The sequence below is a fragment of the Cariama cristata genome, unplaced genomic scaffold, assembly GCF_000690535.1.
Source record: "Cariama cristata isolate BGI_N322 unplaced genomic scaffold, ASM69053v1 scaffold410, whole genome shotgun sequence".
In the NCBI taxonomy this organism is placed as follows: domain Eukaryota; kingdom Metazoa; phylum Chordata; class Aves; order Cariamiformes; family Cariamidae; genus Cariama; species Cariama cristata.
In genome coordinates, this window is record NW_009595059.1 from 69,955 (window position 1) to 80,553 (window position 10,599).

At 42.9% G+C, this 10,599-nt stretch overlaps 1 protein-coding gene across 1 annotated transcript in view; it reads left to right on the forward strand.

The window, feature by feature from the left end:
• Positions 1 to 2,359, forward strand: part of GALNT2 (polypeptide N-acetylgalactosaminyltransferase 2) — a 42,295-nt gene extending 39,936 nt beyond the window's left edge. The window contains exons 14-15 of the mRNA XM_009700295.1: positions 267 to 386; positions 1,704 to 2,359. Coding sequence (XP_009698597.1) covers positions 267 to 386; positions 1,704 to 1,859 — 276 coding nt within the window. The 3' untranslated portion in view covers positions 1,860 to 2,359. The remainder of the gene's footprint in view (positions 1 to 266; positions 387 to 1,703) is intronic.
• Positions 2,360 to 10,599: the final 8,240 nt, after the last annotated feature.

A 10,599-nucleotide genomic window follows, 5' to 3' on the forward strand; every position in this document is an offset into this window, starting at 1 on the left:
TGGCTGCCGGCTGTACTTGTGCAAAGCCAGAAGAGGGAAGCAAACAGCCAGCCCAGCCCTGAGCTGCCTTGGGGATCCTGAAGCAATTGGAATTAACTGTGTTTGAAAAAGACCTTTTTTTTTCCCCTCTCCTGCTCTATGGGAAGCAATGAACTGTTCTAATGCTCATACGTCGCTATTTACAGGATTTTAACCTGCATATGTTAGTATACACAATATGTTAGTATACACAATGTTGGACACTTTTTTTCTCTTCCTTTTTCTAGGAATGGGCCTTAACAAAGGACAAGTCGGTGAAACATATGGATTTGTGCCTTACTGTTGTGGACAGAGCACCTGGTTCATTAATAAAACTTCAGGGCTGTAGGGAGAACGACAGCAGACAGGTTAGTATGTCGTGAATGCACTCTGCAAACAGTGGGGAAAACAAGGGTTGTGAATGAGGATGCAAGAACGTGCACTGGTAATCATCTCTTCTGTCCGGTCTACTCTTTGCTCTGTCTGGCTGTTGTTTGTGTGTGTAAATTTAGGATGTATGACATCTGGGCAGAAAAGCTCGTGTACTGAGCTTCTCTTTTCATAGGCCACTGACAATCTTTTATGAACGTAGAGAGGTTTTATCCCAGCAGTGGCCTTACGTAAAGGTTTCACCCAACAGCATTGATGTGTAACAGTCTTCAACTGTCACGTCTGTTTTCTGAAATAGAATATATATTCCACAATGTATTTTTGAAAGGTCTTATTCATTGAAGTTTGAAGATTGTCGCCTGTGTCTCAGAAGAGCGTGGTTTGACTTTCCTTTCTTCTTTTCAGCTGTGACCTGTTTATAACAGCACTAGACTCCTTCAATTCATTTTTATTAATACACCATTGTAACTTCATCTATTTCCTATGCCTGAGAAAAATCACGTTTGCAGAGTCATACCATCTTTTTGATCTAGTCCTATAACAATTCATTCTTTCTGCTAAGTCATCGGTTCTGATTGTCTGCCAGCTTCCTTGCTGCTGTATCTCAATTTTTGCAGACAGATAACTGAAATGCTATTCCTTGATGAAGCAAGAATATTCTTGCCACTTTTCAGAAAAGGAAACTAAGGAAGCAAGATTTACTTGATAAGGTTTAAAGGCACAATATGTTAGAAATACACCATAAAAAACTTTTTTTTTTCTTTTTAACATCCTGTATTTGGGATTTACTGTATCCTTGGCATCACCTTGGGCAAAGAGCTTCTGACAGCACAGATTGACTGGTGGTCTTCTATGTAATTGAAAGGTGTCTGACAGATTTCTGGATTTCTGTGAAGCTGTCTTTAGTGATTGTGCTTCTTGCTTCTCTGTGTTCAGAATTGTAGTGTTACGTGGATGGCTTTTGTGATTTTTATTTTTTTCTTCAGACCAAAGGTTTCAGACAGGTAACATGGTGTGACAGCGTATTTCACAAGTGCTGAAGAACAGGAAAATGATTTGGTGTATTCTGTATCTGTTGCAGTGTGTTAGCTGAATGAACAGTTGTTTTGGCAAGGCTGGCCAAAATTTACATACTCTTATTCAAGGATCACCTAAACGGTGTACTATTATTGCAGTTTTCCCAGCTTTCCCAGGCATGAGCCAGTGAAGCTTATGAAGACTTCAAAGGACAGGATGTAGAACTCGTCCTTTTCCTGCTTTTCCAGCTCAATAATTAACTGTATTTTCTCTTCCAGAAATGGGAGCAAATTGAAAGCAATTCTAAACTGAGGCACGTTGGCAGCAACCTCTGTCTAGACAGCCGAAATGCCAAAAATGGTGGTCTCACCGTCGAGATCTGCAGTCCTTCTTTGTCACAACAGTGGAAATTCACACTTAATCTGCAGCAGTAGAAGGACTTACAAGCAAGATGCTGGTTTGAGTCACAGACGTTGGGCAAAGTTTTGATTGAATTACTGATGTATTTCTTAAAACTTTCCACGGAACTTATATACCTCAGTATTCCACCTTTATCTGAAAGTAGGAGAGTGCTGAAGCAGACACCAGGGATCCAGGGGACTTGGAGCACTGCAAAGATGTCACTGAACATGACTGCAGCACGATTCCTTCTTGGGGTGAAGACTTCAACAGTTCCTTTCTGTCTTCGGTTATGTACTTGCACAGCAGATAATTAACTCTAGGAAAAACTGATGTATGATAAAAAAAGGATCTGAAGAAACACCGGTGGGGAACAGGGTGTGGGAGGGAGGGTGGGAAAAATTGCTGGGAAAAGGTCATTTGAAAACACCATTTGCATATAAATCATTGTTTGTCGTTTCCAGAAACAGCAGTGTCATTTTGAAGGTTTTTTTTTCTCCTGTGTGTACTTGGTAATTTGAATATGAACTTTTCTACGATGGACTCTAAATAGGAATATATAAAAGTATATATATTGTCAACTCCCAATGATTTATATCAGTTTTCATCATCCTATAATTATCAACGAAGTGATTGACATATGTATAATCAGAAATTGGATTGGAATGCTAGGAGAGTGAAACTTTATGAAGGTGCGGATTTTGTGCTGCTGAGTATAACGTCCGTGCTAACACTGGATGCTTTTGCTTTGCAAACTGGATCTACTTCTTAACACTTCGCCCTCACTGGAGATCACAAAACTCAGGAGGAGAAAGAAAATAGCAGAATAAGCCAATGCCTCTGCACAGATGATTGCTCGGTTTGTTTATTCCAACTTGGAAATTCATTACATGTGCTCTGGATAACGTTAAACTTGTACTTGATATTTGTGTTGATCATTTCTGTAGTACTTTGTCTTTTAAAATACTTTTTCCTTTGTTACAAAACTATATAAACGCTGCAGATCTTTCATGCAGCCATCTAAAAAAAAGTTTTATTCTGGGCCCTAATGAGAAAAATTTCTTCGTCTGAAACTCCCCTTTTGAGTTGTAGAAATAAGATAGAATAGGAACGTCACTGTCGACAGCACAAGATCTGAATTTTAATTTGCAAGGGTGAGCAGCTATGTAATATCTCTGAATTGCACTTGCTTAATTTATAGGCCTACTACTGGGGAATTTTCTTCCGTTCTGTTTCTTTAAATGGAGCTTTTGAATGGATTCAGGCTTGGCTCTGGGAATCAGCCTGGATACCAGCAGATCCTATGTGTTTTTTAACCATAGAACCTGTGCATTTTGCAGCTTCAGTCCAGCTGATGTCATTTTTATATTAAAATAATACTGTCAAAGTTAACTCCAACTTTGACCTGTCCTTTCTTATGTTTGCATAGACTTACATACTTTTTTATTAAAAGCAAACGCTTCAATGAGCTTTTAAAATGAAAGGAAAGGTAAATAAGTACTAATAAGCGAGACAACATTGATAAAAATTAGTGCAGACATGCAGTGCCAGGAAGTGGTTTTGGTAAGGTGATGGATCTCGGGGAAAAATGTAAGGGTTGATCATAAAGAGATGAAAAACATCTGCTGTACTGTAGTCTGCTGGTACAGTTCCCTTCTTCCTTTGTTTCTGGAAGTAGAGTAGTTCCCAGTTGGTGGTTTGTTGGTTTTTTTGTTTTTTGGTTTTTTTTGCTGCATCTCTACGTTAGGTGTAGGGGTGGTACTTTTCTGGGTACTTTAACTGTGCCAGTCAGCGTGCCCGTAAATACCTTGCGTGTCTGAAGTTATGGCTTGCAAGTACCTGCGTACCTTTTGGATGGGAGCATCAAATCCAGCTTCTCCCATCCATCATCTGACTTTTTTTATAAATAATTAATACTTTCTTTTTTTCACTTCTTCACAATCCACTTTCTCCAAAACTTGCCTGTTTTAGAGTCCACACAGTGGATAAACTATTTTTCTTTTAGTCTCTCCCTATGTGTAACCTTTTAACCTAGCTGAGAACTTGAAGAACGTGATTCATAAGCATAGCAGTAGATTTCTTCATATTCTGGAAAAAGCTGAAATACGGGCTCAGCAGCAAGTCAATTGTTTGAGGTTTGGAAAAACAGAATTTAAAAGACAAAAGCTCGACCACTCAGCTTCTACCGTTGGAGGTATTTCCAGTTGCAACTTTGATCATAGTAAGGGTAGTACTGACTGAATTCAGCCGTTGCAACTCTGAATGTTGACCTGCCTCTTAGCTCTGAATCAGAATTGCTGGTGAAAAAATCCATATTTCACCTCTTAAGCCTTTAACGTCAGCCGCTATCATATAAAATAGGAATATTTTCACTCATTCCCCATGGATGCTGTGCATAGGGGTTTTAATATAGGAGCTGTATGTTGCTTTTCTTTGAGAGAACGGACAAGAAGTGGCATCCTTTTGTTATGTTTACATGACAGTGTGCCAAAGTTACTTACTGTGATTTTAGGGGTTTTAAACGTTGAAGAAATTCGCCCATTTGAAAGATAAATTAAGAGCCCTTGAAGCAAGTTGTGATGGAGTCTCCTGAGAACTTTTCTTACCGTCTTCAGAGCAAGAATGGTGATACTGTTTGTTTTGCAGATTTTCAAAACATAGTTTGGAAACTGTTTTTTCAGTTGGTTTGAAAAGTCTGCTGTACAGAGCTTGTACTTTGTTCATTTTATAGATGGAAACCATCCTTGAAAAATTGTTTAACTTAAATAAAGAAGAATGCTTTATAGATAAATGTGTGGTGGTTAATGTGGCTGAGTAAAACCAAGAAGGCTGCCTGGAGCTTGTAGACTGAAGTAGTGTTCAAATGCTTCTGTTCACTTGGTGGTTTCATAAGCCTCCTGTTGCAGAAGGGCGTATCTGTGGGTGTCTATTTGCTTTTAGGAAAAGAGAAATTTTTTTGTATTTAATACGGTAACTTTGAGGAAATTTGTCTTATTTTTAGACGCTGCTTTACATTGAGGAGGGAGTTAATACTGACTGTAGTCACCTGAAAATACACCGTTAAGACCTCCCTGCCCCGTTAGGCCTAATCTTCTTCCAGGGTCCCGCTCTTTGCGGCCAGAAGTCGCCGCGCCAGCGAGGACAGAGCCCGCCGGGCAATTGCAGCGACAGCTCTCCTACTTGATCGGGGTGCCTGTCCTCGTCTGCTCCGGTTCTTTCTCCTCTCTACTGCATAGAGGAGTAGTTCAGATGTCTGCGGTGAGCTTGACGCTCCAGCTCTTAAATATTCCATATCTAAAGCAAAAAAAAAAATAATTCTGTTTTTTAAAGGTATTTTGAGGGGCAAACATTTCCCGGGTCTAGTTTAGAGCTTGCCAAAGGACCTTGCACTGGCGCAGCTGGGGAGGGAGCAAATCCTCCATGGTAGGTGATGGACAGCTGTGAAAACGTGAGGTTCTCCTCCCGCTGTAGGAGCGAGGGGGGCTGCGGTGGTGGGTTCCTTTTATAAGGAAATGTTTAATCTTTCCTCGTCGTGGATTAACAAAAAAGTATTGTAAAGCCTGAATTTTCAGAAGATGCCACGTGCCTTTGGAAAGGAAGATGAATACTGGGAGAGATTAAAAGGCCGTAATCTGCTGGAGGTAGGGGCTGTTGGCTTGTTTAAAGTGGGTCCTGTAGAGCATTGCCCGGTTCCTGTCTGGGGTGTTACTGCCATGACCTCAGTTATTTTAAAATACTTCCTTTTTGTATACAAACGCTGACGTCTACTTTGCCTTACTTGGATCTATATTAAATGTAGATCCTCTATAAAATTTGTGGTCCTGAGCTGCATGCATGCATTCATCGCCTGTGTCCTCATTCAGCCTGAAATACAATGAATAATTTCATGGCAATAACTTGTTACAGAACACTCTAGCAAGAGGCTTGTTCCCGTACAGAATGATTTCGAATGAATAGAAACCACTGAAAAAAAAAAAAAATAGTCTGGGATAATAAGCCGTGATTACAGAATGAGCGCAAATGTCAGGGTTGCATCTTTTGTTAGACTGCACATTTTATTTACAGCTTAACATCCGGTAGCTATTTTAAGATCTGCTAGTAATCAAGCTTCAAAATTGGGAATAAAGTCAGTCCACAGATGTTTTCTCTGTAGAGCCCTCCAAGAAGTTGCCGGAATGGGGGCAAAATACCCCTTTGATTTGATTTCTTGCAGCACGGCAGCGTGTTGTCGCTCTGTATGCAGGGCCTGTTTGATTGCAAGTCCCTATTTCTACCCAGCGGATGTTTTTAATCCAGGGATTTTATTTTTTTTTTTTAATTAAAAAGGATCTGGAAGGAGCAAATAGCTAGGTTTTCTGCCATACCTGTATTAATTAAACCTCACCTTTTGGTAATCTGGTAAAAAGAGGGTTAGAAAATGACTACGGAGGGTCTGTTGTGTTCTGGTTGGGTGGTGAGCACCACTTCTACAAAACGCTTTGCTCTCAACTCTTGTGCCACCTTTCCTCCTGCCCAGCAAATGGGTTTTGAAGCGGACGCGAGGATGATTCCTACACAACAGCTCCCTGCTCGGCTGAGCCGGCCGGTTTGCTGCTGCTGAGGGGGAGAGGGATGCTGACCCTGCCTCTCCTCCCGCGCCCTAGCACTGCTGCCCCTTCCATGGGACACGTAAGTGAACAAAGCAGCAGGACGAGATGAACTGTCTTTTTTTTCTGGCTGTCTTGGAGGGTTGGGTTGGCTTTTTGAAGGGTCTAGAGAGCTGGAGTTGGCACAAAGGGGTATTGCTCCTCCGGGCTCATCCCTGGGAGACTTTGGGTAGGGGTCCGTCACTGTCCTGCGCTGACCTGCGCGCAGGCCCCCGTTAAAGGGAGCGGCAGGGATGCGGTGCGGTCAGCCGGCGTGGGCTCTAAGGAAGGCTGGCAAAAAAATCCTGGTGCAAAGAGCGGTGTTGCTTTCAGTAGCTGAAAGCTGTTCGAGCTTGGCTTAACTAGACCGTAAAATCAAACCTCTTGTTTTCATGAGAAAGCCTGAGCTGAGAGATGTTCTGCTTTGCTTTCCAATTCAGATACCTTTAATAATAATAATTATTATTACTTATGTCAAAACAGCCTTATTGCTGATATCTGAGTCTCAAGCCAGCAGCACCTGTATTGGAAAAAGAGGAGGAAGAGGGAGCAAGAGAGAGAAAAAGGTTTTCAGTTACATCAAGGTCTTGGTTTCAACATCAAGCTAATGTTTGATAGGGACTTTCCTGCTTGGAAGGGATGTAACACTTTGGTTTAGACAATCCTAAGGAAGAAAACGCTCCATCTTGCCTGCAGTTTGTGTTTTTTGTGGTCTGGTGCAAACCATACTGGTATTAGACTCTGCCAGCTGGTTTCAGAATTGTATGAAGACGTTGGTTTTGCTTTTCTTCTCGAATGAGTTATTTGAGAGAGGGTGGCATCTTCAGGTCACTGGTGAAGGTCAGGGCTTCCGTCATAGTAGGAGCTACAAAAGAAGACAACACACTTAGTGGTATCTTGGTGTCTACATGAAAAAAAAGTGAAGTGGAAGAAAAAGAGGTGCAAAGTAAGAGGGTGTGGAAAAGCAGCTGCAGAACTGCAGCTTAGAATGTATTTAAAAATCAGTAAATTCATAGTTTAAGGTAAAATGAGATCGAGCTGTCCTGTACTCTATAGCACAAGCTGTGACATCTTCAACAGATACCTGTGCCAAGTCCTCAGCTTCTGTTTGGATGTGACCTCTGACAAGAGCATTCAGCTTGGATGAAAAAGATGATACAATTGTCAGAAGTGTTTAGGACAGTCAGTTTTTAAAAATAAAATTTAGGCACTTAAACATCATGGGAAACCAATGAATTTGAGAATTAGGAAATCTTATTCTTCAGCTGATCTAATTGTCTTGTTGTCAGCTGTTCCAACATGAATCTGTTTTAATGAGTAATTGGTTCCAGGCTGAATGTCTAGCTTCAGCTCCCAGCCATTTTGTCTGCAAATTAAGTTTCATTTCTCAAAACGTTTGTCTTTTATCAGAGCTTCTGTCATCTCTTAACTTTTCTCCTTACAGACCGAGCCTCTTAAACCAGCCAAGAAGCAGCTTGTCCAGACCGTCCCTTGCTACAGCTGTTCCCTGAGCTGTCCTCAAGGCAGATGGAGGGATGGTGAGGAACCAAGGTCTTCCTCTCAATTCCAGTAAAAATAGGATGAGGCCCTTATGGATGTTACTTGTGTAAGATTCCCACTGGTGCTTACCACTCGTGTTGTACTTTGGGCTGTGAAATAAAGACAGACAGCTTTTAGACAGTGCTCGGAGAGGCTGCGAGGGGTGGTACATCTTCCTTGGCTTCCAACAAACCCAGCATCGCAAGGTAAATCAATGTTGGGCCTGTAGGTGACAAGACAAGGGTTTTTTTTTTTATGTGAAAGCAATTACCAAAACGCTGCCAGATGTCCCCGAGCAGTGCTTGCAGGCTGCGGATCTGAACTGATGCTTTAGAGGGTCTGTCGGTTTGCGTAGGGAACATCCCCAAAATTGTTTGTCCACCCAGGACACCTGACCTGTTGCGGTTTCCATTTTTCAGAACAGGATTACGTGCTGGAATAGATGAAAGTATTCACACAGCGTGCCGGTAAATCTTAAGAGGTGCGGGGGGAAAGGAATAAGGGAGGCAGAGAGCGCTCAACTCCAAACCGAGCGGCACAGGTGCCATGGCCCGCTTGCTTTCCCTGGTAATTTGAAGGCCTTTATCAGCAAGGAGCAGGAGTTGTCCTGTTCAGTCTGCTTTGAGTTGGAAAGGCAGGGTGACTACAAGAGGTTAGATCACAAAGAGTACAGAGAATACAGCGAGGGAGCTAAATCTTGGTTGTTCATTACTAACGGTGAATGAGAAGGCAAAAAAGGATGTTTTCAGGTACCAAGTTTAAGACAAAAGTACTTCACACTGTTGAAAAGGAACCCATAGATGTGAAAACCCTTTCAGTGGGGGGGGGAAAAAGGGCTGTAAAACATGCAAACACGCAAAACACGCACTAGGAAATCTCCAAGTCAGAGACTGATGGGAGCCTGGAGAGCAGTGGAGGAAATATTACTCAGTGTTAATCTCGTTCCTTTGATCTTTCCTTAGGCATTTGGTGATGTCAAAGTCTGGATGCTGGCTTAGCACATCCTTTGGTCCACGTTGGCTGACAGTTTCCAGCTGAAGTGCTCTGGGTAGCTCGTACCTGGGGCTGGACAAATACGCGGATGCACAGAGCATCTCGGAGAGCAGGAGGCTGAGACAGAAACCGTGCATGGCTGGGAAGAGCACACCCAGAAGTAATTACCAAGCAGCTGATATTTAATACACGCTGCAGAGAATCCCATCTCCAGCCCTTGTTTTGAAATAGCTTTCTTTGCTACAGCTTACTTACCAAGTGGCCCTGCATAAAATGTGAAAAGTTTTCGGTTGATTATGATATTGTAATGGCAAATGGCTGCAGAAAGTTTTCAGATTTTCACCTAGAAAGAGGAAAGATGAAAAAAATGAGCCTAGAAAAGGTCAGGAAATTAATTTTGTGTTTTATTAGGAACAGCAGAAGTCAAGTGCCTTCAGGGATCGAATTGCACACAGCATTTTAAGAATTTCCTTCCTATCCAAAACTGCTGCCAATAGAAAACCATAAGCATCAGCATTCTCGATCGCCTCTTAGGTAGAAGACGGCATCTTTGACATTCTGGTGGCTCTTTGTTGCACAGTCCCGAAGGACAGTCTTTGAGAGCTCACATAGACTTCTGAAGAAAACAAGTTTTTATGGACTGCTGAAAACATGCCATGGAATTTTCCATTACCCTGGATGCAACCATCTTTGTGGTGCATCTGAACGGAGAGCTTTGTTAGCAGTTCTCGGAGAAAGGCTTGTAGGAGCTTTGAACACTCTCACCTGGCACGAAGGGGTCGTGGTTCAAGTCAGGGCACCCTGGGCTCCATCGCTGGAGAAACGATGGTAAAAAAGGGAACCCAGGAACTCCTGCACTGCGGGATCGGTGGGAACCCGCCGTACCATTTTCCTTACATACTTGTTTTGTGACCCATTTCAGATGGAGGAAAGCAATTCCTGGCAATGAAGCTGAAGAGGTGCCCAGCCTGTGCAGAGCAGGAGTGAGCAATGCCCTTGAAGCAAGGACCACCGAGTGACTTTCTGGAAAGATAAGAAAAACCAAACCAACATCCACTTTAAGATAGTCCTTATCCTCTCAAATTTTAGACCAGGCTAAATTAATTTCACAGGGGTCACCCAGGGTGGGCCCAAAATCCACCTGAGTCGAAGGAGACCTTTCAGCCTGACGCCAGCCTGCTCCGTTCTGGCTTTGCCTGAACATCTGCCCGGGACCTGGCATTCGCATCGGCCTGGCTCCCTGCAGCTGCAAAGCAAGAGTAGCCACAAACGTGTTTTAAACACCTTGCTGAGCTGGGGTTATAATGTGCGAAGGGCTCTGTCGGTGAGCCGATGCTTTGTTTTGTCAGGGACCGAATTTCAGAGCAGGGCAGGTTACCACGCTTGCTCCTCGCAGGAAAGATGTGGGGGGACCGTGCGTACAGAAGAGTTTAAGGCATCCACAGAGAAGCTGTTTGTCCATCTGCTTCTCTGTACGCTACCGTTATTTCTGTGTTTACCTGTACGTACCAGCACACTGCGCTTTTTTTTTTTTTAATCTGTGGAAGTGGCCTTTCTTCTCCCAGCAGACGAGCTCCGGCTTCCCCGGCAGGGAGGGCTCCAGCCCAGCCTCCGGCTG